At 40.7% G+C, this 27,815-nt stretch overlaps 1 protein-coding gene across 6 annotated transcripts; it reads left to right on the top strand.

Annotated features, from left to right (window-relative positions):
• The first annotated feature begins 39 nt into the window (after nucleotides 1–39).
• Nucleotides 40–27,147, top strand: NMRK1 (nicotinamide riboside kinase 1). 6 transcript variants are annotated; one of them, XM_063787779.1, is made up of 11 exons: nucleotides 40–290; nucleotides 430–647; nucleotides 1,611–1,705; nucleotides 5,174–5,237; nucleotides 10,776–10,866; nucleotides 11,149–11,197; nucleotides 18,309–18,456; nucleotides 18,538–18,609; nucleotides 19,249–19,355; nucleotides 21,507–21,590; nucleotides 26,780–27,147. In XM_063787779.1, exons 4-11 carry the CDS (start codon nucleotides 5,209–5,211, stop codon nucleotides 26,797–26,799), a joined length of 600 nt encoding a protein of 199 aa, XP_063643849.1. In that variant the 5' UTR covers nucleotides 40–290; nucleotides 430–647; nucleotides 1,611–1,705; nucleotides 5,174–5,208; the 3' UTR covers nucleotides 26,800–27,147. The 6 variants fall into 6 exon arrangements, with proteins under 6 accessions (XP_063643849.1, XP_009455014.1, XP_001145656.1 ...); XM_009456739.5 differs by lacking the exon at nucleotides 430–647 and having other exon boundaries at nucleotides 85–290; XM_001145656.7 differs by lacking the exons at nucleotides 430–647; nucleotides 1,611–1,705 and having other exon boundaries at nucleotides 152–290.
• Nucleotides 27,148–27,815: the final 668 nt, after the last annotated feature.

Raw genomic sequence — 27,815 nt, 5'->3', positions numbered from 1 at the left:
GGAAGGGCCGGAGCTGGGCAGGGGCGCGCGGAAGAGGCCAAGCTAGCCGAAGCCCCGCCCCGCCCCGCCCCGCCCCGCCCCAACGGGGGCTGGAACCGGGCGCCGAGAGTAGAGAAAAGGGGCCTTTGGTGACCGCCCCTACCTGGCATCCCTCTAACCCAGGAGGAGCGTGGGGAAAGGGGCTGTGGGCCTCTCGGGGAGCGAGCTGCGGGTAGCGGCGCACTGGGTACAGGCGCGCGCTTTGCTGTCGCCTCTGCCGCTGTGTTTGGGAGGACTCGAACTGGCGCCAGGTGAGTGCGTACCTGCTCGCCCCTGCCGCGCCGCGCCGCCTTGCTGGGGCCTGGAGGTGTTTCCAGAGGGTTTCTGTGCTGGAGCCCGGGACTTGGTTGCGCCCTGAAAGCCTTGCCTGGACTCTTGCCACCCTCACAGAGCTGATAGGTGGCCTGCCGAGGAGGACGTGTACTCATGGTGGCGTCGTGCTCTAGCGCCCCGGAATAATCCTGAAAATGGGAACGCTGCCTCCAAGAGACCGCGCAGCCTGGAGAAGTCGCCAGGGACAGGGTCAGGACTTGATCCTCGCGGGTCGACATGGTCTCATTCCTCTAGCGTTGGGGTGATGACCTACTGCCCGCCTGCTGCCTGTTACTGTAAGGCCTGCTAAGAATTTTTTTTTTTTTTACTTTTTTTAATGACTGAAAAGAAATAAAAAGAAATATAATACTTTGTGACACGTGAAAATTACATGAAATTACGATTTCAGTGTCCGTAAAATTTACTGGAACACGGTCACGCTCATTTGCATCTGTGTTGTCTGTGGTCGCTTTCGCATTACCCAGCAGGGTTGAGTAGCAGCTGGCAAAGCCCAAAGCATTTCCTATCTGGCACTTCACAGAAAAAGTTTTCCTACCCCTGATCTATCGGATTGAATCTTCGGTGGGAGGAAAGAACTGGAGCACACAAGGAAGCCAATAGCATAAGTTCAAAATAACAGTCAATATTGTAAATTAATTGTATATTTGGGGAAAGAAAAAACTGTTTACTTAAGAACCTACATAAATGAAACCAATGGGGGAGGGGCATGAATTGCGTTTTCAAAACCCCCAGCCCTTCACGTCTGTAATCCCAGCACTTTGGGAGGGCAAGGCGGGTGGATCACGAGGTCAAGAGATAAAGACCATCTTGGCCAACATGGTGAAACCCGATCTCTACTAAAACTGCAAAAAATTAGCCGGGCGTGGTGGCAGACGCCTGTAGTCCCAGCTACTCGGGAGGCTGGGGCAGGAGAATCACTTGAACCCAGAAGGCGGAGGTTGCAGTAAGCCGAGATTGCGCCACTGCACTCCAGCCTGGCAACAAAGCGAGACTCTGTCTAAAAAAAAAAAAAAAAAAAAAAAAAAGCCCAGCCTTGAGGGATTTGTTTACCAAAAGGGAGCAAAGTTTAAACAATAGTAGGAAAAGACTGCCCTATCTCCTGGAAGAAGAGAATCAAAATAGCTGTTGGATAGAATACAGAGTAAGAAGTCCTGGAAACATTTTTCTCTTTTTAAAATATCAGACTGTCCTGTAGATACATTTGAAGAGCACATTTAGCTTTGTCAACTGTCTTTCAGATCATTTGCGTTAGAGAGTTGCGTTAGAGAGTTCGTACAATCTGCTGATTCTGCACATGCCGCTTCTGACCATTCTGCAGTTTAGAATCCAAAAGGCAAGTGTTTAGTAGTGAAATGAATTAAGCATAATAAACACACCTGAATTATTTTTAAAAACCCAACATTTTACTTAGGGTTAAAAAAAAGTGTAAAAAATAAAAATTAGTCATTTCAGGTTTGCTCTTGACTATCCTAGTTTGTTCTCCTGCTATGCAAAAGCTCTCCGCTGTTGAGGAAAGCTTTGCACGCACTGGGAAAATAAACTACACAGATATTCCATGAGATTGAAGGTGGTGTGGATTCTAGTGATAGACGTGCCCTGAAATGATGACTCTTTGGACACATCACATGATTTACAGTTTGTATGAAGCTTGCATTTACTTCATGAAGCCTGGCAACTCAATTGCGAGCTTTTTAAATTTGATTTTTTGTTTTGTTTTTGGTTTTATGGGAGGCAGTTTTTGGGTTGTTTTTTGGATGTTTGTTTTGGTTTTTTTCAAGATAGAGTCTCGCTGTGTCACCAAGGCTGCAATGCAGTGGCGCAGTCATGGCTCACTGCAGCCTTGGTGATTTTTAATAGTTTTTATAGGGGCAACAGGCAATGAAATGGTAGAACGTGATGTGGAGGTGGACAGTGCCAGGCCTGAACTTGGAGCTCCCCTAAAGCTGCCCTGTGCATCCACACTGTTTTTGAAATAAATGGCTTCAGGGATTGCTAGGCCCACCCCCCACCCCACCCTAGTCACTTAGCCCAGTTGCCTCTCTTGTCGCTGCATGTTCCAGTTACCCACCCTTCCCATCGCATTGTCACTTGCTCATAGCTGATAGGGTATGCCCAGCATTTACCCAAACACTGGCTTGGGCAGGCCCAGACTGCTAACTAATGTAGAACTGGGAGTTCCTGTTTTGGTTAAAAAAAAAAAAAAAAAAAAAAAAACTTACATTTGACTGTATCTGAGAGATTTTATAAGTAGGTTTTTTATGCCATCTTACTCCTGGTTCCTGAATGCAAGTGATCCCCTCAAGCTTATTTCCCATGCCACAACCATGCTCACTTGTTATTTACATGCCATGTAATTGGTGCAATGGTCACACGTGTAACCACAGATGTGGCAGTTAGGACGGGGACCAGTAGTCCTTTCCATTCTGTGTGCACAGCAAATAGATGCCCCATCAATAATACATCAGTAAGAATGACATCAATTATACATCAGAGCCTGACAATTAAGCTAGCACATACCTAACACCCTTTCTTTGCTGTTAGTAATAAAGTGCTTTTTAGCAGCTTGGAGTGATAGAGAGAAGTCAGCTCAACTGGTTTAGTTTAATATCTGGCTTTTCCACTTACTGTCTGTGTGACCTTAGGCAAATTGCTCTATTGTCTGAGCCAGTTTCCACTTATGCAAAATGAAGGGGTAGACCAAGTAATCTCTAAAGCTATACTTCTCCAAGTTTGAGAATTTATGCTTCAGCGAGCTATCCAAAATAATGGGGGCAAGGAATGACAAAGTTTTATGAATTTTTATTTTATTTGGTAAAGTGAGGATATCATTCTACTAACATCTTCTGACAACATAGTTTTGTAAGAGAAAGAACATTTATCACCACAAAAGTGAGATAAAGAGCAGCCTCTCCCTTCCCAAAAAAAGGCTAATTGGCAGCATTGCACCGACATACCAAAAAAATAAGAATAGGGTAAAATGAAATTCAAAAGCAGAAAAATTACAACATAAAAATGTATTTTACAATATTCATTGTATGCAGTCATTCTCACGATACATCTTGTAAATTTGGATGGAGATGTGTATTCAACAACATAACTCTGGATGAAACTTAAATATGCAACTTGTCTGCTATTTTATTTTATTTTTTAAGACAGGGTCTCACTCTGCCACCCAGGCTGGAGTGCAGCGGCTCAATCTCCACTCACTGCTACCCCCACCCTTAGGCTCAAGCAATCCTCCCACCTCAGCCTCCGAAGTAGCTGGGACTACAGGAGCATGCCACCATGCCTGGATAATCTTTTGTATTTTTGGTAGAGACAGCGTTTTGCCATGTTGCCCAGGCTGGTCTCAAACTCCTGAGCTCAAGCAATCCGCCTGCCTTGGCCTCCCAAAGTGCTGGGATTATAGGCATGAGCCACAGTGCCCTGCTGCTATTTTATCACAGTCATTATTGATTCTTGTCTCACATAGACTTGTTAATGGAAGTGGACCCCAGTCTTAAGCAATTGTACTCAATGTGGGATATTTAGATAAGCCAAGAAGTCAGACAACAATAGCCCTCTCCCCACCAGGCTTTTTTCTGCATAACCCCTCCCCAGGGAGAGTGTGGACACAGATCATAGAAACTGGAGCATTGCTGGGAGCCTCCAGCTTGGCAGGCAGCCGCTTGCCCCTGGCTACACGGCCTAGGTCCCTGGCAACCCCCCTGAGCAGATAGGAAGGAAGAACAGTGGCCGTCAGGGATGACCTTCAGGAGCCACTATTCTAAGATTCCCTCCAGCTGTGCTTCACCTTTTCACTTAGTGAGAAAAATGGCCCATTATAATAACCAAGGACTACTTTAGTGAACGTTAGGGAGGCATGTATGAAACTGCCCTCCATCCCCTAAACCAAAAGTCCACAAAACAGTGGCCGGTGGCTTAACTTGGCCCTCTGCCTGAACATTTGCAGTTTCATGTAGAAAGCACTACAGAAATCCAATTAAGGGAAATGATAGCCCAATAAAAGGGAATTTCATTCTTGTCATTAGTAGACCTGTTAAAAAAAATTATGATTATATGTTTAATTTCATCAAAAAAAATTGTGAAAATGTTTTTTCTCTTGTTATATAAGTCCATACATAACACCCTAGATTTTGCCTCTTGGCCCACATAGTGTCAAATATTTACTATCTGGCCTGTTTCCAAAAAAATGTACCTAGCCAGGCCCAAGACCTAGGCTTTTGGATGAAGAAATAGTGTCTTTAAACGGCATTAGCTTCATTTTGCCTCTGGCCGGCAGTAACTTTCTTCTTGTCTCATAAGGGCAGTATCTTTAAATGGCATTAGCTTCTTTTTGCCTCTGGTCAGCAGTGACTTTTTTCTTGTCTCATGAGGGGAGAAAGAGGCCAGCCCACAGGGGTCCCTCCCTCACTGATAATGAGTCATACCCAGGCGACTGAATCGTGCAGGTGGAAAGCAACCTGGCTAAGGAGAGGATGAAACTTCATATACCACGCTGTGGCCTAGCAATTCTTCCACGCCCAGAAAACAGACGTTCAAGGGGGAGTGCTCCGGCAGCTCACTTGACGTTGAACTGTTTGACAGGCCCTGAGCACGCCCCAGTGGTTGGCACTCAGTGGTAGCAGGGGAAGCCAGTGCGGCGGGAATGTGGATAATGCGGGGCTGGGCTGAAAGGTCACTGTCATCCTCCCCTCTCAGCTGGTGCTCCTAATTTAGGATTCTTTCTTTTATCTCCCTAGACATCGAAATGAAATGCATTTGATTTGTTTTTTTTTTTTTTTTTTTTTTTTACTTTTAGGAAATATTAGGAAGCTGTGATTTTCAAAGCTAATTATGAAAACATTTATCATCGGAATCAGTGGGTGAGTAATTTTGCTACGAACAGCTCTTTAAGATACTGAGGATGTCCAAATAGTGTTTCTGTGTGGATGGAGTGGGGGACGGAGAAGCAGTGAGGATTCCAGAGTCCTGGGGAAGAGCAGACCACTGTGGAATATCAGTGGAGCACTGGCTTCATAAATGCCAACAAGAGATGGAAGAGTTTTCTATAAACAGAGAAACAGAAGAGTCAGTCAACCACATTTACCCACTTTCCCATTTATTTTGTGGAGCTAACACCAGAGACAAGGTCTCATTGGGCACTGCTTTCATTCAGGATGATTTATCATTCCCCATATCATTCTCCTTCATCACAATGGAGGAGAAAACTTAGTTTCTTTCCAGCTGTGCCCAGCTTCAGACATTTGGTATACAGAACACCTTCACCTCCATTCCTTTCCCCCATGTTTTGGGTGGCCTTATGTCCCATGTTGCCCAAGCTAATCCTTGTGGCCCTGGATGCACCTCTCTTTCTCTCAAACATGTTCTAAATTATATGGTCATCCTACCTGTGGTACCATAGGCAGACATGCAAATAAAACATCAACATCAACTGAAAATGACATTATTTGTTTTGCTACCATATTATGTTCACCTTTACTCTAAGTATATTCACATTGTTTGTGACCCAATTAATAAAATATCTGAGACTACTTTGTTTGTAATTTTGGGGAAATCATTGTGTTATGGTATTACATTACCATAGTAAGTCATCAATCAGAAGTAAAATTGAGTGAACTAAATGTCAGAACTCTGCTTTGCCTCCCGTCTAACCAGAAGAAAAGTTCAGTTTTTCTCTGCAGTACTTCTGTTGTGTTTCTCTTCCTTCTCACCCTCACTGCCACCATCCTGATATAGGCTGTCATTCCCTAATCCCCATCTTTCCCTTCTAATCTTTCCTACACACCTCTATCAGTTTAATCTTCATACAGAACATTTTGATTATCTGCCTGATGAGTGATATTCAGTGGTTCCGAGTTACTGAGAATTAAATCTGAATATCATGGTGTATGAAGGCCATCTGTAAGTAATAAAGGAAATGTATTAGCCTCAGGGGTAGCAGGCTGCAGGAAAAATTTGATACAGGAGCTCAGTGGTATCACCAAAGGCAGTTTTTCTCTCTTTTATGTGTCTTTCATTTGGGTTCATCTTAGAATTGGCTTATCCTTTTGGTCACAAAGATCTACTAGGAGCCCTGTGACTTGTTTCTTCATAGCCTGTCACTGGGCAGAAGGGGAAATGCTTCTCTTCCCCTAGGTCATAGATCTCCCTTTGCTGGACAAGCCTGGTCCACATACACTCAGCCACCGTGGTAAAAGAGGTGGGATTACACTGATTGGTTTAGGTCAGTAGGTTCTGTTCTGGAATTGAGAGTGGGAGCAGTCCCAACCGGACCTAGAAAACAGACATGGAACCTGGAGAGGCAACTACAAAGTCCACTACAGGATCCAATCCAGCCTTCATCTGGCATCTCTGTAAATAAGATTTCCCTCTTCTCAATGTCCCAATACAGGGCCGTATACCTAGAAACCTACCTCCTGTCTTGTCCTGTGTACTAGGTACTATCCATAACTTCCTAAGAAAGCCTTCTTTCCACTGTCTTTTATTTAGCAAGTGCCATGATTTCTTCTTTTTTTCTTTTAAGAAACAGGGTCTCACTATGTTATCCAGGTTGGTCTTGAACTCCTGACCTCAAACAATCTTCCCATCTGGGCCTCCCAAAGTGCTGGGATTACAAGGATGAGCCACTGCTCCTGGCCAAGTGCCTCAGTTTCATTTTAGTGCTGCTGCATCTGTGAAGCCCATGCCGGATTCAGTTAAGGCGACTTTTGTTCCTGCCTTGCATCGTATGAACTTAGCCACTTGCTTCCCTAGGAAGTAATTGTCCAATAAGCCTCAATCGAATAATTACTTCATAGGGAAGTAATAACTTAGTAATTATTCAATTGCAAATAACAGGGGTTCTGAAGGAATTCAGGGGGCATCCATGAACCTCCTGGAAATTTAACACAAATGTAAAGACAGTCATTTTTCTGGGTGTGTTAAGTCCATTTGTCTTGCTATAAAGGAATGCCTGAAGCTTAGTAATTTATAAAGAAAAGGAGGTTTATTTGGCTCACTGTTCTGCAGCCTCTACAAGAAACATGGTGGTGATATGTGCTTCTGATGAGGGCCTCAGGAAGCTTACAGTCATTGTGGAAGATGAAGGGGATCCAGCACGTCACATGGCAGAAGAAGGAGCAAGGGAGAGTGAGAGGGAGGTCTCAGACTTTTTAAACAACCAGCTCTCACGTGAACCAACAGAGCAAGAACTCACTCATTACCATGGGGATGGCACCAAACCCTTCATGAGCGATCTGCCCTCATGAGCCAAACACCTGCCAGCAGGCCCCACCTCCAGCTTGGGGATCACATTTCTTTTTTGAGACAGAGTCTTGCTTGCCCAGGCTGCAGTGCAGTGGTGCAGTCTCGGCTCACTGCAGCCTCCGCCTCCTGGGTTCAAGTGATTCTCCTGCCTCAGCCTCCCAAGTTGCTGGGACTACAGGCATGCACCACCACGCCCAGCTAATTTTTGTATTTTTAATAGAGGTGGGGTTTCACCATGTTGACCAGGCTGGTCTTGAACTCCTGACCTCAGGTGATCCGCCCACCTTGGCCTCCCAAAGTACTGGGATTACAGGTGTGAGTCACCGTGCCTGGCCAGGGATCACATTTCAATATGAGATCTGGAGGGGACCAACATCCAAACTCAGTCACTGGGGAAAGAGATGATAACCTTCATTGGATTCTCTCAGAGTCCCACAACATAAAAAAGTTTAAATCCATCCTGGCATTAGACTTTCCCATCTCCATTACTTAACATGGACTAGTTTTATTAGTATACAACTTCTCAATCCTTAGTTTCCTCAACTGGAAAATTGGAATATTAACATCTACCTGTTGCAGAATGTATTCTCCACGTGTTTGAGTAATTACAGACAGCCTTTTAACTTCTCCCCAGCCCACTGTTATGTCCAAATACAATGAGCCCTCTTGTTACCTGGCACATAAAAAATAAATGGGCCAGGAGTTGTGCATTTATTTGGGTGTTGTGAGCAAAGAAGGGAGTGGCACCAAGTAGTCACCCTTTTTCCTTCCTCAGATCCTAGGACAGAATACATGCTGGGCACGCTTCTCCTCAGGTTGGGTAGCACACGCAAGCAAGGCTGTGAGTGTGCTACACGTGGTGGTTGTGGGCGTGCCATAGGAAAATGTTCCTATTCCTTTCCCACATGTTTTGGGTGGCCTTCCTATTCCTTTCCCCCATTCCTTTCCCCCATCCTATTCCCCCATTCCTATCCCTTTCCCCCATCCTATTCCCTTCCCCAAGGAAGGTTCCTATTCCTTTCCGCCATGTTTTGGGTGGCCTGAGCTGTCACCTGACCAGGATGTCTGCAGTCTGAGTGTGGATCTTAGGTGCAGGCTTGTTTAAATACTTTTTCTCCCCTCTCCTCTCCATATCTCAGACTGTCTTCTAGCCGATCTGTCTCCTCCAAGGCTTGTGCAAAAATGGGGTGTGTATTTCTCATTAGGTTTAGCTAAGTCAGTGAGAAAGGATCTAATTACTACTGTTGGTTTGACTGCGTGATCTTAACAGAGATAAGTCTAAAAAATGACAGATTTTTCTAGCCAGATTGTTCATATTGTAATAAAGTCACCCCTGTTCACTATCTCATTTAAACCAAAACTTAATACCTAAACTATGGACATTTGGTATGGTTTACAGACATTTTTGTTAAAGAAGGGGAAAAGTCATAATACGTTCTCGATACATAGGGTAGCACCCACTCACTTTTCATCGTTTTCAAAGAGATGGCCCATGTCCTACCCAATTGTCTATCGTAAGGTTACATGAGAAATCTTGTGAATCAGGTTCCTTCTACCTTGAGGTATAAGGTAGTAATTGAGTTATATACAAGCCATTTTGATGAATGGATATTAGTTCATTTTCCCTTTTCTAGATTATAAGTATTTGTGGATTGATCTCATCTGGGATTAAGCAAAGTTTCTTACAAATAGATGTGTAGTCAGGAAGTTTTTGTGCTGTGAACATTTTGGTGGTATGGTGAAATCTTGACCTCAGAGTAATAGTTTTAAGTGTACAAAATAAAATGCAGGAATACAAAAGAAATTGGTTATATTGAAATAAAGTTATAAAAATATTTTTAAAAACAAATTAGTGATATTGTGATATATACTCTTCTATGTTAATATATTAAATAACAATATCCAGAGGTGGGTCTAAACAATGCCATAAATCAGAAACAATAATGAACATCGATGATACTTCAAGATATCCACCCCAACTGCAACATAACATGAAAACATCTGTGATTTCTCTTGGTGAATGTCAGAGGTACTTATATCACTTATATTTATAATTAAAGGAGATGCTAAATTTCTGTCAGAATTCAATGAAAATAAAGGTATAATTTTTTTCTCATTCAAGTTCACAAATGCCCTGACTTATGTTCACAGACATGAGCCCCAGGTTAAAACACTCTTTCAATAAATGACTGAATCGAGAAGTGCCTCCCTCCCGTGTGATCTCCTCGATGCTGCAAAACTAGATCTAAAGAGGAGTAACTCAGTGCCCCTTCTCCTGGACTTCACAGTCCGGTCAGAAGAGACAAATAACTGGCCTGTTGTGATAAGCTACAACAGACCTCCCAGCTGGCCCCCAGGTGGAGAGAGATGGGGAAAAGGAGGCATCGCAGAGGAAATGTGATTTCATGGTAGGTGGACTTGTAATAAGCCACTCGTCTGTTTTTTCCACTGTGCCTTGAGGCAAAATCACAGTGACCATATGCAGTTTTATACACTTGCGCTAAAATGTGCTACTCATATTCTCTGTGTTGCGTATGAACCATGTGAATATTTTGACATAGGCAAAAAAAATTTTGCTTCCAACACAGTGTCTGTATTTTTAAGTGTTAGTGTTACTCAGTTCACTTACTTGGTAGTTACCTTTCTCCTTCATCTTTCCCAGCTTATTTCTTATTATTAAGTACATCAGATCTACCAGTGCCTGTGGTTTAAGGCACTATCTATGAAAGAAATCATTTTTTTCTTAAATAGTAAATATTGCTTTAGATACCCTCTTAAAAAGTTATTTTAAAGTGTTTAATTTGGGGCCAGGCCTGGTGGCTCACTCCCAAGCACTTTGGGAGGCCAAGGCGGGTGGATCACCTGAGGTCAGGAGTTTCAGACCAGCCTGTCTAACATGGCGAAACCCCATCTCTACTAAAAATACAAAAATTAGCCGGGCGTGGTGGTGGGCACCTGTAATCCCAGCTCCTCGGGAGGGTGAGGCAGGAGAATCACTTGAACCCATGAATCGGAGGTTGCAGTGAGCCACGATTGCACCACTGCACTCCAGCCTTGGTGACACAGCGAGACCCTGTCTCTCAAAAAAAAAAAAAAGTGTTTAATGATTTTTAATGCATTTTCCTTCTTGGTACTTTCTTTTTTCTTTGCTTCAGTGTGACAAACGGTGGGAAAACAACACTGGCTAAGAATTTGCAGAAACACCTGCCAAATTGCAGTGTCATATCTCAGGATGATTTCTTCAAGGTATCTATAAAACTTCTTAAATTATTTATTTAATACAAAAATGTTTAACCACCAAGTTAATTGAATTACATCCAAGAAGTCTTTGGCTAGAGATTTACGTTTTGTATTGAAATTAGGCTCAGTGCAATGGTGTTACTTATCCACTAGATGGCACTGTCTATCAGTGCTGATCTTTCTTTGATCATCCAAAGCATTTATTAAAGACTTCTCTCCTCTTTAGTCTATAATTGTATTATTTCTTTCCTACACACTGTTTTGATGGGTACTTTATTATTTTTCCAGCCAGAGTCTGAGATAGAGACAGATAAAAATGGATTTTTGCAGTATGATGGTAAGTAGATTTACTTGTCAAATATTATATGCTTATGTTCATTTTCTTTTTCAAACCCAAAGAACTTCACTATGTTGAAGTTGATGGTTCTGTGGAACAAAAATTTAAAAAAAGAACTTCGCTATATCTGTGAAGGCAGTCTTAAAATGTGTTTAAATATATTGTACTTTAAGCCTGCATTTGTAGGTTTCTGATTTATGTTGAACTATTTAAATAAGTTAAAACCTTTTTCCAGTTTTATATTTAAAACTGAAAACATTGGGGCCAGGCTTGGAGGCTCACACCTGTAATGCCAGCACTTTTGGAAGGCCGAGGCAGGCAGATCACTTGAGCTCAGGAGTTTCAGACCAGCCTGAGCAACATAGGGAGATTCCATCTCTACCCAAAAAAATACAAAAATTAGCCAGGTGTGGTGGTGCATGCCTGTAGTCACAGCTCCTTTGGAGGCTAAGATGGGAGGATCACTTTGCCCAGGAGACTGAGTCTGCAGTGAACCGAGATCGCACCACTGTACTCCACCCTGGGTGACAGAGTGAGACCCTGTCTCAAAAATACATATTTTTTAAAATGAAATAATAAAACTGAAAACACTGAAATGATAGATTTTTCTTCTTTTTAATTGAGGTAAAATATGCCTATATAATTTACTATCTTTACCAATCTTAAGTGTACAGTTCATTGGTAATAAATACTTTTTTTTTCTCCCTTCATTCCCCCAACCTGCCTCCCCTTCCGGGTCTCTGGTAACCACCAGTCTACTCTCTATCTTCATGAAATCCACTTGTTTTAGCTCCCACATATGCATGAGGACATGAGATATTTGTCTTTCTGTGCCTGACTTATTTCATTTAACATAATGGCCTCCAGTTCCATCCATGTTGCTGCAAATGACAGGACTTCATTCTTTTTAAGGCTGCATGATATTCCATTACATATACACACCATACTTTCTTTGTTCATTTATTCATCGATGGGTATTTAGGTTCATTTCATATTCTGGCTATTTGTGAATAGTGCTGCAATAAACATGGGAGTGCAGATATTTCTTGGATATATTGATTTCTTTTATTTTGGATATATACCTGGTAATAGAATTGCTGGATCATGTGGTAGTTCTATTTTTAATTTTTTGAGGAATCTCTGTACTTCTCCATAGTGGCTGTACTAATTTACATTCCTTCCAATAGTATATGATGGTTCCCCTTTCTCCACATGGAATCACAGGGTTTTCTTCTGAAGCAAGTTAGGCTTGCTGTCCCTCTTCCCATTCCTGTTCTGAAGATGTATAAGTAGCTACATTGGCCACCCTCAACCACCCATGAGAGAATTTTGCCTGGAGCAAACTATATTCTCTCATTCTTTCAGCTTTCCTTCTTGGTGGCCAAAGTACTAGGCCACTGTGGTTTGGTTTTGTTTTTTTCTCTGTTCAGAAAGGTTTGTGAATATATTTTAGATGGATTCTCCTCATTCCTTACTCCAAGCTCACAGTTTTGAAGCCAAAGGATTACAGCCTATCATAAAACATTTTCTGTAGAGAATATCATGCTAATAGGTAGTTTAATATTTGATCATCTTATTAACTTTTATAATTAAAAAGATGATCATTGAGTACTTACACAAACTAGTGACAGAGGGAGCTCTCTTTAAAAAGTCATAAAGTTCTCTATTTTTAACTGATAACCTTTTAGGAAAAGTGTTATCGATCAGTTCTTACAGACACATAATAGTTTTATGAGAGGCAAAATTCTTGACTCTCTGCTCTTGCATCTTGAGTTGCAGCCAGGATTATTTTTTTTTTCTTCTCTTCCTCTCGTCCAGAGGTTAGTGAGAAAAATCATTACAAAGTAAGGGTGAAAAACAAGGAAAAACAGTTTTCAACAATTGGAAAAGAATTACTATTTCTAATTTTTAATGAATTCTTACAAACTGATAAGAAAAACTAATATCCCAGTAGGAAAAGGGCCTAAGGATGTGAATAAGCTCTTCATAGAAGCAGTCAGTTATTGGATTAGTAAATGTACAATAAAAGTCAACCTTAAAGAACTGCAAATTACTTTTTTTCCCACTTACCAAGTAAACGAAGATGTTTAAAGCAATGATAATTATCCAGTGATAGCATGGGCTCAGTAAAACAAAGGCCCTAATATACTTTAGATGGAAGTATATAGATAAATTGGTACAGTCTTTCTGGAAAGGAGGTTGAGCATGTGTCCCAAACTTAGCATGTTCATGCCATGACTTCAAGCATCTCACATCAGGAATCTATCTTAAGGAAAAACTTGAACATTTTAGGTAAATGTACAAATTTAAGGTAAATCAAAGTACTAGTCAAGGCTTTCTGAGCACAAACAGGATAGTTTTAAAATGTGGAACTACCAAGTTTGTAGAGGAAATAATTCATTTTCAATGGAATATAGTTGATTAATATGAAAGAAGTCAAAACAAAAATTAAAAATCAAGGGATGGCCGGGTGTGGTGGCTCACACCTGTAAGCCCAGCTCTATGGGAGGCCAAGGTGGGTAGATTACTTGAGTCCAAGGGGTTCGAGACCAGCCTGAGCAACATGGCAAAACCCTGTCTCTACAAAGAATACAAAAATTAGCCAGGTGTGCTGGTGCGCACCTGTGGTCCCAGCTACCAAGGAGACTGAGGCGAGAGGCTCACTTGAGCCCGGGAGGCAAAGGCTATAGTGAGCCGAGATATGCCACTGCACTCCAGCTTAGGTGACAGAGTGAGACTGTCTCAAAAAAATCAATCAATCCATCAAAAGATGGTGGAAAAATAGAAAATAATAGTAAGATGATAGATTTAAGCCCAAATATACCAGTAGCCACATTAAGTGAAAGGAACTAAAATACTCCAAAAATTGTCAGACTGGTATTTTTTTTTTTAAGCCAACAATAAGCTCCTTAAAAGAGAAAGACTTAATGGCCAGGTGCGGTAACTCACGCCTATAGTCCCAGCTACTCAGGAAGCCGAAGCGGGAGAATCACTTGAACCTGGGAGGCTGAGGTTGCAGTGAGCCAAGGTTGTGCCACTGCACTCCAGTCTGGGCAACAGAGCAAGACTCTGTCTCAAAAAAGAAAAAAAAGAAAAAGGATATGTATAAGGACATAGAAATATAGGCCGTAAAAGGCTAGAAAAAGATCCATGATGGAAACACCTACTGAAAGAACTGTTATAACTCTAGCAACTATACTAATACCAAACGAAGTAAACTTTAAGGCTGAGTATTACTGAGAGAGAGAGAAATGAGTTACTTCGACAGGAAGATAAAACAACCTAAAATTTTTATCTACCTAATACCATAACATTAAAATGCATTAAGTAAACACTGACAGAGCTAAGAGGAGAGAAAGACACAAATCCACAATTGGTGTGGGAGTTTTTTGTTTGTTTGTTTATTTTTTATTGAGATGGAGTCTCACTCTGTCACCCAGGCTAGAGTGCAGTGGTGTGATCTTGGCTCACTGCAACCTCTGCTGCCCAGGTTCAAACAATTCTCATGCCTCAGCCTCCTGAGTAGCTGGGACTACAGCCACACACCACCACGCCTGACTAATTTTTTTTTTTTTAAAGTAGCTTTGGGGTTTCGCCATGTTGGCCAGGCTGGTCTCGAACTCCTGACCTCAGGTGATCTGCCCACCTCAGCCTCCCAAAGTGCTGGGATACAGGTGTGAGCCACGACGCCCAGCTGATGAGGGGGATTTTAACACAACTTCCTTTGTGTATTAGTTTGCTAGGGCAACGTAACAAAGTACCACAGAATGCCTTAAACAACAGAAAATTATTGTCTCACAATTCAAGAGGCCAGAAGTCTGAGATCCAGGTGTCAGCAGGGTGGGTTCCCTCTGAGGCTGTGAGGGAGACTCTTTTCAGTGCCCCTCTCCTGGCTTCTGGTGTTTGCTGAAATCTCCGGCAGCCTTGGCTTCGGCTGCATCACCCCAGTCCCTGACTACATCTCCACATGGTGCTCTCCCCGTGTGTGTCTGAATTTCCTCCTTCTGTAACCAGTCATATTGCATCAGGTGCCCACCCTACTCCAGTGTGACCTCACCTTAACCGATTGTATCTGTAATGACCATATTTCCAAATAAAATCACATTCTGGAGAACTGGGCATTAGGACTTTAACATAGGGGGACGCATTCAACTCGTAACAGCCACTAATGAGACTCGCAGACAAAAATTGCTAATGATATAACAGATTTGAACAATACAATTAACTAACTTGACCAAAAACTGACATGTACAGAACATGCACCTAATAACAGCAGAATACATATTTTTTTTTCTTGAGTACATGGAATATATTACCCCAAACAGTCCATATATGCAAGGGCATGGAGTAAGTCCTAATACATTTTATGGATTGAAGAAATATAAAGATACTCTATAATCACCATGAAGTAAATTAAAAATCAATAACCAAATGTTTGAAAAGTAAGCATTACCCTTTTTTCTGATTTTCAAAAACTTTTTCTAATGGAAAATTTCAAACATATGCAGAAGTCAGCAGAAAAGTATAATGAACTCTCTCATGAGTTCGCCATCCAGTTTTAATAATGATGAAATTTTGACCAATTATATTTCATCTATACCCTCACCCACTCTATTCACCTATATTGTTTTGAAGCAAATCCCAAACATCATTGTATTTTATCTGAAGCAAAACACTTACCTATTCCTTGGGTCAAAAGCTAAATCACAATGAAAATTAGAAAATATTTTTAACTGAATGATAACAAAAATATATCAAAAGTAGTAAGACTGCTGGTTCCAGCCAAGATGGATTAGTCCTATTGCTCACTGGTCCTCCTCCTGCAATGAAAAACCCTAGACATAATGCAACAAACAGACAAAGGAAGACTGAAAGGAAAAAAGAAAGCATGCTGGCTAAAGATTCCAGGACAGGAGGAATGACATGGCTATGGGATCCATGGGTTTTCTTTTTGCCTCCTACATATACAGGAGAAGTATATAACATGGAACCATCCATAGGCACAGGCTAAAAAAGGGACAAGGAAAAGGGTGGCCTACCAGAATAGAAAAACTTTTTGATAATATCCACCCTACCCTAGCCAGACACAAAAGGCAAAACTGTCCTCCCCTCATGGTGTTAGCTGGGTGCGGAGCTAGACTTCCAGAAGATCCATTCAGCATTAGCAAGGCAGGGTGAGTCACCCCTCCATGTCACCCATGGGGGTTGGATCAGTGGAACCAAACAGGAAGCTGCACTTTCGCCTCCACCTGGCAGTACTCAGGTGGAAAGAGGCAGTGTGCAGTGGAGCAGGTTGGCACTTCACCTTCCTTACTCAGGGGGTGTCAGCTCCTGTCAGCAGAACCCAGTGGAAAGCTGAACTTCTACCCACAACTAGCAGCAATGAAACTTAACCAGCACTCTCCTTGACGCCCTCTTCTCACAATGGACCAACTTCCCCCACAACACAGCATCAGCAGGGCCTAGCAGGAAGCAGAGCATCCACCCCCACCTGAACCTGCAAGCTATACCAGAACAGAGTGACTGCCTGCAAAAGAAGATTAAATAGGATCTACAGCCTCATAACACAGGATCTAAAATGTCCTGGACACAACTGAGAATCACTTATTATACCAAGAACCAGAAAAGTCTCAACTTGACTAAGAAAAACAAATCAACAGACACCAATACCATGATGACACAGATGTTGAAATTATCTGACAAAGAATTGAAAGCAGCATTATTAAAAGGCTGTAAACATAATATTGCAAACAGGCTTGAAACAAGTGAAAAACTAGACTGCCTCAGTAAAGAAATAGAAGATTTGAAAAAAGAACCAGATGGAAATTTTAGAGTGGAAAAAATACATTAATCAAAATTTGAAAAATCACTGGATTGGCTCATTAGCAGAGTAACTATGACAGAGAAAATAATTAGTGAACTTAAAGACAGAACAATACAAATTACTCAATCTGAACAACAGAGAATAGACTGAAATGAATAAAAATGTGGAACAATAATGAAAGATCTAATATTCATATCATTGGAGTCTCAGACAGGAGAAAGTGTGGGACTAAAAAAGTATTCAAAGAAGTAATGGTTTAAAAAAAAAAACTTCTCAAATTTGGTTTAAGACATAAAACTTCAAGAATCTGAGCAATCCCCAGATTAAATAAGTCTGATAAAAAAAAAAAATAGAGAAGGAACAGTTTACAAATACCAAAAGCAAAAAAGGTAATATCACTGTAGATCCTACAGACATTAAAGAGATAGAAGGATATTATGAACACTCTTACTATACAAATAAATTTGAAAAGTTAGGTGAAATTGACAATTTCCTAGAAAGACATCGCTTACCAAAACTAACACCAGAACAAAGAAAAAAATCTTAATAGTCCTATGTCTATTAAATAAATTAATCCATCATTTAAAAACCTTCCACTAAAAAACACTCTTAAGTGCTGTTGGCTCAATTCAGTAGTTCTGGAGTGGAGCTGAGAATTTGCATTTCTGACAAGTTCCCAGGTGATGCTAATACTACTGGTTTAAGTACCATACTTTTAAAAGCTATAGGCTACTTTTCTAAAATCACAATTAGCTCGAGAAGTATGTACATTTTTAGAGTGTGACAATGACATATTTGTGTTCTTTACAAATAGTCTGACTTTTAGTTATTTATCTAGAAGAGCTCTTTGGTATATTAAATATCTTAACTCTTTGCCAAAGACATTACAGATATTTCCCTCCATGTGTCATGTATCTTTCAAACTTATCTGTAGATATTTCATCTTCTAAAAATTTTAAAATTTTGTGTAGTCAGGAGAGAATCGAAGTTATAAGTAAAGCAAGGTTAGCCATGGGTTTCTGATTATCAGAGCTGGTAATAGGGATGTAGGAGTTCACTGTACTTTACTTTTTTGTATGTTTGAAATTTTCCATAATAAAAATGTTTCACTCTGGTTTGTCAGCATTAGAGTTTCCACATGTTATCTAAATTATTTATTAGGAGTTTTGAAGGGAAATAAAATGGTGGTGTATATATTTACAGAATCCTGGATATACTCATCACAAAAAGTCACATCACAAAATTTTTTGCTATATTGATTGCATATTTTTGTGTGTTTGTTTGAAGTGCTTGAAGCACTTAACATGGAAAAAATGATGTCAGCCATTTCCTGCTGGATGGAAAGTGCAAGACACTCTGTGGTATCAACAGACCAGGAAAGTGCTGAGGAAATTCCCATTTTAATCATCGAAGGTTTTCTTCTTTTTAATTATAAGTAAGCATCTCCACCCTAATATTGTCTCTGAGTGAATGGGGGGATAAAAACCCTTGTGAACTAAGTATGCTGTTATTTTAGGCCCCTTGACACTATATGGAATAGAAGCTATTTCCTGACTATTCCATATGAAGAATGTAAAAGGAGGAGGAGGTAAGTTTTGAAGCCATCTTTGTCAGTTGTAATTCAAAACAAAAAATGTAGAAGAAAAATGAGGACAGCAACATTATTGAGCAATGTGTATAGGTCATTTTTCAGAGACAGGAAGCCTTAACTCTTTTACAAGAGGAGCAAAACTCTTTTCCATAAATGGTCATCCGCATGGAGTAATGCAAATTACTTTCTAAGAAAAGGGCCTTATATCAAGCTTTTGGCTCATTTCTCCTAAATCCTCAAACAAAGCAAGCCCATGGTGATTATGATTTTAATGTAAGTGAGCCTGTTCTGCCACAGCTACAAAGAACACCAATTAGTTCAAAGCTTAATCTAACATAGTGGTCTCTCCATTGTTATTTACACAATTTGTCTCTTAGTTCTCTTATAAAGCACTAGAAGGAAAAAGGATAATTAAGAATGATAGTCAGTGGATTACAAAGTTAATTTTAATATCAAAGAACTAAATCCATGTTACTGTCGTTCTAACTGCCATTGAGTTAAAACATGTAGTACATGTAGTCCTAATCCTGTTTAGATTCAGCCTCTGAGTGATTTCCCCATTATCCTGACCATTCGTATTTTACTTTATCAATTGTGTGTTTCTGTCAACATAAAGTTTCCTACGTGTTTTGATAGTACAAGGGTCTATCAGCCTCCAGACTCTCCGGGATACTTTGATGGCCATGTGTGGCCCATGTATCTAAAGTACAGACAAGAAATGCAGGACATCACATGGGAAGTTGGTAAGTGCCTTTTCTCCTTCTGTTCAAGGCCTTTTACTTGTCATTTGCCTCAAAGTATAGAAAAGAAAGGACTCATAGAAAAGTATAAAGGGATGCTTAAGCAAGAACACTCTGGGCTTCTCCTTTTCCATAGCTGGTTCTCCTGGTTTCTGTTTCTCTCTGTGGCTCTTGTCAGCTTCTGGATGGTTATTCATTCAACCAGTATTGAATGAATGCCTTCCAGTGCTGCCCTGGAGATGGTGAGGGGAATGAGGCAGGCCCAGCCCCTGCTCTTATGCAGGTAACATTCTATCATGGAAACAGGTGCTAGAGATACCAGCGGCCCAAGCCTGTCCTTTCCAGCTGCTGTAAGTTCTGCGACACCAAGTTCTAGGGGACTGCCGAGATCCCGGTAGCCAGGAAAGGCTTCCTTGAGGAAGTCACATTTAACCAAACTTCAATGAGTTTAACTGAACAAAGGAGATGGGTTGGGGAGATAGAAGATTACCCCAGAAAGTGGGTGTGGCACACGAAAGGGCCAGGGGACAGGAAGGAATGAGAAACCCCTGAAAGAAAGCTGGTGTTGAGAAAGCTTTCTAGTAAAGAAAACCAGGGGAGTGGATTGATGCTAGTGATACAGGCAGGGTCCAGACCCTATAAGGCCAATAATCTAGGTAAGGACTTTGATCATTGTTCTCAGAGAAGTAGGAAGCTCTCTAGAGAGAAGTTTTAAACAAGGGCATGATTGATAAAAATTCTTGTTTTAGTTAAGACCCCTCTGGCTGTGTGGAGAATGGAGGAGGATAGATTTATAGGGTGTGATGTCAGACGCCCGCACTCAGTAGAACTGGGTGATAGAACAGCTATGGAGGGGGCGGGAAGATGACAGATGCTTCAGCAACTGACGGATGTTAGAAAAAAGTGAAGGCATTGCAGACCTGTAAGGGAGGAATGCATGTCTGTTTTGCACATAATGAGGTTGAGGTGCCTGGGAGACATATGTAGCAATTTGGAGGTAAGCATCCGGATCTGTGGGCTTGAGCTAAGAACAGATCACTGGAATAGGGCACTCAATGCAGGGAAGATGGCAGAAGGCTGTTGGATAAGGCAAAGGAGTTAGAACTGACGTATGCTTTTCACAATAAAGGGGACTTGTCTGTGTTGTGAGAAGCCTGTTGGCCTCCAGGATAGGCAGCTATGTCAGAGCCATGCGGAATGCACACAGAGTGTACCCCCAGGGCCAATGCTGAGATTCTGGCTGCACCACGTCCAACTTGGACCATTGGTTGCAAGAACATCCTCTTGCTTCCCTTCTCTCCCTTTTACCTAAAATGCAAATCTAATCAGGCTCCTGCCCTGCTGAATACCTTGAGTCATCTCCAGATCTTTGAGATACAATCCAAACAGCCAGACATCAAGGCCTCTAACGACTGAGGTACTGAGGTACACCCTTGCTCTAAAATCTCATCTCACGCTGTTCCTGGAGCTTCCCCATATTCTAGCCATTCCAAAGGGTGCATCAGTGCTCTTGCCTCTCCCTACTCATGCTGTTTTCTGACCAGAAGGCCCTTTCCTTCCTTTAACCTAGACAACTTCTACTTTTTCTCCAAAGCTGCTTATGCCAGTTTTATTTAAAATACGTCTTTTCTCTGATAGCAGAAAACACACACACACACACACAAACATACACACACACACAATACATATTTTCTGAGCCTGGTGAATTCTGAGTTCGTACATATGTTGCAGATCCCAGACCACTGCATTGTTTAAGAAGCTTCCCAGGTGATCCTGATGTATAAGTATGTTGAAGAATTACTCCTTAAGTGACCCTTTTGGGTGAACACCTTCAGTGCACCTAAAGTGCCGTATGCACAACACCACTTTCTTTCTTCTGTTTCTTTCCTCCTCTCTTCTTTCTCTTCTCTTTTAATTAAATAATTTTCACATAAGCCAGTGTGGATTTATCTGTAACAATCCAATATTTTTGACCTATTATACCTGGCTAGCATCTATTTCTTTCTTTAATCACTATTAATTTCCTTTTAAGTTATGGTCCTGGGTGCCTTGGTTAAACCTATTGGCATTTACAAGAGATGTTGGGTGCCAAAGTAAACATTGTATATTAATAAGCCTGTTAGCATTTGAACCGCTCTCTTTTCCCCTTCGTAGTGTACCTGGATGGAACAAAACCTGAACAGGACCTCTTTTTGCAAGTATATGAAGATCTAATACAAGAACTAGCAAAGCAAAAGTGTAAGTATTGTGCTAACAAAGTGGATGGTAGAGGAGAAACAGCCAGGAAAATCATTCATTACATATGAAAGAATGGAATACCAGAATGCTAACGTAGGAGTGATTGTGCTCATCCATTCTTTGCTTTGAGGATAATTCAAAATCAGAAATTCTGGGGGGTTTGGAGACTCAATTATTTTGTCTGTTTTTAGAGGTAAAACCATGTACCCTTTGTTACATCTCTTAATGCTATTTATGTGATTTACTTTAAAATTTTTAGTAGATGGCTGTACCAAATGGGACTGGAAGTATCCTTTGGGCACAGTATAATTTAAATGCTGATGATTTTTTTTAGTATGTCCAGAGCTCCCCTTTTCTTTTATTCCCTTAAAGACTTTCTGTAAAATTTCTACTTTCCAAATACCTCAAAGATAAACAAAAGATTTTAAAAAGTATTATGAAGTGTTTGCTTAAGGTTTTCATATTGGACGGCACTGTTTGCAAGTGACAGAGATCTGCCTAAATATGGCTACAGCAGAAAGACAGTACAGGGGTAATGGTGGCTTCAGGCTCAGCTGGATTAACTCATTTATGCCTAGTGTTCCATTGTTGGAACTCTAAGCTTGTAGGAGTTATTTATATCCTACTGCTCAAGGTCATCACCAAGGTCTGGTTTTTCACAAAAATAATTTGCAACCTCCAACATTAATGGGTTAAGGAACTCAAATAAGGTCCTCAGGACTCTGCTTCTATTCTACTTTCTATTTAGGGTTTATTTTGAAGTCAGGCTCTCCACTGACCTGATGTCTGTTGACAACAACATCCTCCTAGGTCCATCAGTCCCAGGGTAAAAAGATATCTTTTTCAAGATTTGACAACGAGTTGATAAATGTTGGAGCTGGGTATTGAGTACAAGGAGGTTCATATTTATTCTCACTTCTTTTGCATAAATTTGAAATTCTTTATCTTAAATAGTTTTCTAAAAAGCAATGTTCTGTTGTAGCCCAGATGATTGGTCCTGCTGGATCACATGACTTGCCAAACCAACCACTATGGCCAGGGAGATGGCATACTCTGATTGGCCAGGCCTACATCACATAACCCATCTTGTAATTGAATACCCCACCTAACACCTTCTGATTTTAAAAATTTCTCTGGCCAGTTGCAATGGCTCACGTTTGTAATCCCAGCACTTTGGGAGGCTAAATTGGGGGGCTTGCTTGGGGCCAGGAGTTCAAGACCAGCCTGAGCAACATAGTGAGAGGGACTCCATTTCTACAAAAATTAAAATTTTTTAAAAATTAGCTACCAGGCACAGTGGCTCACATCTGTAATCCCAGCACTTTGGGAGGCCGAGGCAGACAGATCATGAGGTCAGGAGATCCAGACCATCCTGGCCAACGTGGTGAAACCCCGTCTCTACGAAAATACAAAAAATTAGCCAGGTGTGGTGGCGCGCGCCTGCAGTCCCAGCTACCCGGGAGGCTGAGGCAGGGGAATCTCTTGAACTCCGGGGGCAGACATTGCAGTGAGCTAAGATTGCACGCCACTGCACTCCAGTCTGGTGACAGAGTGAGACTCTGTCTCAAAAAAATAAAAATAAAAAATTAGCTGGGCATAGTGGCACGTGCCTATAATCTCAGCTACTCAGGGTATTGAGGTGGGAGGATGGCTTTAGCCTAGGAAGTCAAGGCTGCAGTGAGCCATGAATGTGCCATTGCACTCCACCCTGGGAGACAGACAGCCCTATTTCTAAAAATTAAAAAATCAAAAATTTCCCAAAGAGAAAGCAGGGCAGGAGGTAGAAACCAGAAGAAGAAAGTCGAAAAAACATGCTTAAGGGACAAAACTGTAGATGTAGCTGTTGTTATATTTGAACTATTTGAATTAAAAGAACTTCCATGGCTAACACCAGCAAAATGCAATCATCAGCTGGCTCAGAGAAGACAGTATGACTCACTCCAGCAGTGAAGAATATTATATGTTTTTTTTGGTGAGAAGCAATTGCCCTAGTCCAAATGTTGTCCTTCCTCAGTAAGAATTAGATTTCCTACCTACATCCTCAATAAATTCCTCTTTGACTAGGAGACTGAGCCCAACTAGGCAGCTCATTGATCCTAAACATTGTTGATTTCAGGATCGGCCCATCATATAGGCATGAACCCATTTGAAGGAATTTCAGGACCATTTTAAATTTTCTTCTTGCAAGTAGAATTTAGAATCCTTGCCAGATATGCCCGCCCACTCCTGCCATCTGTTACTTTGATGAAAGTCAGGCCTTCCATAATGAATCTCAGAGCACCAACATGAGTGGATATAGAGGGTGTGGGGTGAAGGGAGGGGCTCAGCCTTCATAAATGATAGCACATGAGCCAGAGCCACTTCTCTGAGAGTTATTAGCTCCCCTTTCTGTCCCTAATGAGGCACTTCCAGGAGTGTTTCAGCTGTTGGACACCTATAGCTCTTTGTCTTCTCAGCAATGGCCAGTGCTTGGGTCCAGCTTTCCTTTATGACTAAGTGATACACTGGAGTTTGGCCTTATGATCTACCTACTGATAAAGATGAAAGTAGCCTTTGTCATGTAGCTCAGGTAAATTGCAACCAGCTCCATTCCAAATTCAGTCTTCACCATCTGTTCCAAAGCCCAAGAACAGCTGACATGTTTTGACAGGTGCTGCTAACTCACAAGAAAGTGCATTTCCCTGTGTTGTGACGCCCCTCCTTCCTTCCCTACATCCTAGAGGCAGGCAGGAAAGTATTTAGCTATGCCATTTGAGGCTTCTAGATATTAGATAAAGTTTAAAAAAAAAACTTAAAAGAGGGATAAAAACAGAAATACATCAGCTTTTCTTACCTCCAACATTTATGTTGGTTTTTCTCAGTTACATAAATAAGTTACTGTTTTATTTCTAGTAACCTATCACCTTTCCTATTTCTTCCATCCACAGTATCCTGGCAAAGCTTTCCTGAAGGTACCCTCAGCATAGCCTGGTTTAACCCTGAGTATGACACACACTGAGCTAGCTGGGGAGGCCTTTCAGTGTTTCTAGTGACTAATCTTAAGGGTTTTTTTTCTCACATCTCATAAACTTGTTTAGCTAATTTTTCAGTCTTAAGTACATAAAATCATAATTATGATAAGGTAATAATAATGAAGGGGAAACAAGAAAGACTGAATTTAATTGTTAATGAAACAATAAATTATCCAGCAGAGTAAGAGAATGGAGTTACACATTTAATTTAATCCTTATTTAAATCCAAAGTATGAGGCAAAATTTAATTATTTCCTTATTCTTACTAAAACAAAGTAGTCTAGCCACCAGGAACATTCAAACTCCCTTTAAAAACATTTATTTTCACCTCATTATAAAAACATATTATTTTTAAGGTTTTTTATTTTTTGTTTTATTTATTTTTATTTTTTATTTTTCTCATATGGAGTCTTTTTTTTTCTTTCTTTTTTTTTTTTTTTTGAGACGGAGTTTCGCTCTGTCGCCCAGGCTGGAGTGCAGTGGCACAATTTCGGCTCACTGCAAGCTCCGCCTCCTGGGTTCACACCATTCTCCTGCCTCAGCCTCCCGAGTAACTGAGACCACAGGTGCCAGCCATCACACCTGGCTAATTTTTTATATTTTTTTAGTAGAGACGGGGTTTCACCATGTTAGCCAGGGTGGTCTCAATCTCCTGACCTCCGCCCGCCTCGGCCTCCCAAAATGCTGGGATTACAGGTGTAAACCACTGTGCCCAGCCAATATGGAGTTGTTCTGTCGCCCAGGCTGGAGTGCAGTGGCACGATCTCAGCTCACTGCAACCTCCACCTTCTGGGTTCAGGTGATCTCCTACCTCAGCCTCCCGAGTAGTTGGGATTACAGGTACGCACTACCACGCCCTGCTAATTTTTGTATTTTTAGTCAAGACGGGGTTTTGCTATGTTGATCAGGCTGGTCTCAAACTCCTGACCTCAGGTAATCCGCCTGCCTTGGCCTCCCATAGTGCTGGGATTACAGGCATCAGCCACCATGCTCAGCCTTTTTAAATGTTTAATATAAAGCAAAAGGGAGGAAGTAATTACCTGTGTTCCCTCCAATCATTAGTGTTAACATTTTAATGAGTACACATCCAGTCTTTTTGCTGTTCACATCAATCTGTCTTTTACAAGACTTCAAGGACAGTGTAGTTAATCAGCCATGCTTATCTCTGTTTTTAAATTAGTATTTAATATTTATGCAGCTTTATAGATTTCATTATATAATGAAACTAAGTAGCTCTTCCAGTTAAAAAAAAAATCAAGGCTGAGTTCTGTTTTGTACACTGAAGAGAAATGTAAGACTTGACATTGACCCTTTAGTACAGAAGAAACATGTCACATGTCTAGTTCCAAATCAAAGGAATAAGAAGTTGCAAAATAAAATTTAATTATCAGATGTTTGTATTTTTCTCATTAAATATAAAATATAATCTCATTATAAAATTATAGTATAATTATCTGATACAGTAGTCCAAATTAACATAAGATCACTTAACCATTTCCCAATTGTTGGATATTTACTGTTGTTACAAGTGTTTCACATGGATATATCACATGCCATAAAAAATATCTACACCTACTCTTTGTTGGTTTTCTTCTTTTTGAATTATATCCCTGGAGTAAATTCCCAGAAGTGTCACTTATGTAGTCAAAGGATGTAATCATTTTTACATTTTACATATTTCAAAAATGAAATACTACCCAAAAAATGTGTGCTTTGCAACATCAGCTGTGTAATAAGAATGTGGTAGGTTTATCATTGAATTTCTATGCCAAATCAAGTATTCCACTGGGCTTCCTTCGTTTAAGAAAAGAGATTAAAGGTAGCAATACTTTCCCCACATCAAGGATAACACTCCAAAACAAGGATTATACTGCAGACAACTACCCTTTGTGGTTTTATTCTAGTCTTCAAACTATATCATTCTCTGAAGTCAAGGATTACTATACGAACTACAAGTGATATTGGATATCTATCTGATATTTTAAGGTATGCTTCAAATTTAATGCAGGGATTAAAAGAATGGGACTTGGACTCAATTTAGTTCTTTACAGGAAACCAGCATTTTTGGCTCCAGAATCCCTCTAATTTAAACATCCTTAGATTTACTTGTTGATGTAAAGATTTAATAAAATGAGAATTGGAATTCTCCGTTAATTTCTTTTTATGTTTATTCCCAAGGTTTGCAAGTGACAGCATAAAGACGGAACACAACAAATTCTTCCTGAAGTGAATTAGGAAACTCCAAGGAGTAATTTAAGAACCTTAACCAAGATACAATGTATACTGTGGTACAATGACAGCCATTGTTTCATATGTTTGATTTTTATTGCACATGGTTTTCCCAACATGTGGAACAATAAATATCCATGCCAATGGACAGGACTGTACCTTAGCAAGTTGCTCCCTCTCCAGGGAGCGCATAGATACAGCAGAGCTCACAGTGAGTCAGAAGGTCTCCACTTTCTGAACATAGCTCTATAACAATGATTGTCAAACTTTTCTAACTGGAGCTCAGAGTAAGAAATAAAGATTACATCACAATCCAATATCTGTGGAATTCATTGTGTATGTTTGTGTATTTGTGTGTAGGTGCGTGTGTGTGTGTGTGATACATACATACATCAAGTATCACAAGACATTGACCTTATATATTATGCACTGTGATGTTTTTCCGTCTTTAATTTTAAAAAACCTATTGATCACAACCACAATTTGGAAAATGTTGCTCCATACCATCCCATACCAACACTCACCACCTGCAAATAATGGCATTACTAGGAGCTGCAGTCACAATGAATAAATCAACAATTCGCTACAAGATCTAGGATTATTTGTGTATTTTGTTGAGTGTGTGTGTGTGTGTGTGTGTGTGTGTGTGTTTTGGCATGTATCTAATACCATTGTATCTCATTGTTGAGACTTTGTTACAAATAGGGTTTCTGGTTTCTTTCTCCCCCCTCGTGGTTCATTTTGTTTTTGTCAAACCAGTGGTCTAAAATCACAGAAATAAGCAATTACTTCAATCATGTGGAATCCAGGGGACCTATCTTTGGAAAGCACAGAAGGAGATCTGAATTGTGTGATCTCTTGAGGCTGCTTTCAATGCTGGAATTTAAATTATGTACTGAACAATCTTTTGCTTATTAATAAAAAGATTACACACAACCATCTCAATCTTTTTTTTATATATACTTTAAGTTCTAGGGTACATGTG

This window comes from Pan troglodytes, chromosome 11, assembly GCF_028858775.2.
Source record: "Pan troglodytes isolate AG18354 chromosome 11, NHGRI_mPanTro3-v2.0_pri, whole genome shotgun sequence".
Lineage (NCBI taxonomy): Eukaryota > Metazoa > Chordata > Mammalia > Primates > Hominidae > Pan > Pan troglodytes.
The sequence above is the reverse complement of the archived record's forward strand: the minus strand, read 5'-3'. Positions and strand labels throughout refer to the sequence as shown.

Coding starts and splice junctions, on each gene's coding strand:
- NMRK1 (XM_063787779.1), top strand. CDS start 5,209: ATGAAAACATTTATCATCGGAATCAGTGG. Junction 19,356..21,506: donor GGACATCACATGGGAAGTTG/GTAAGTGCCTTT, acceptor TCCCCTTCGTAG/TGTACCTGGATGGAACAAAA. Junction 21,591..26,779: donor AGAACTAGCAAAGCAAAAGT/GTAAGTATTGTG, acceptor TTTATTCCCAAG/GTTTGCAAGTGACAGCATAA.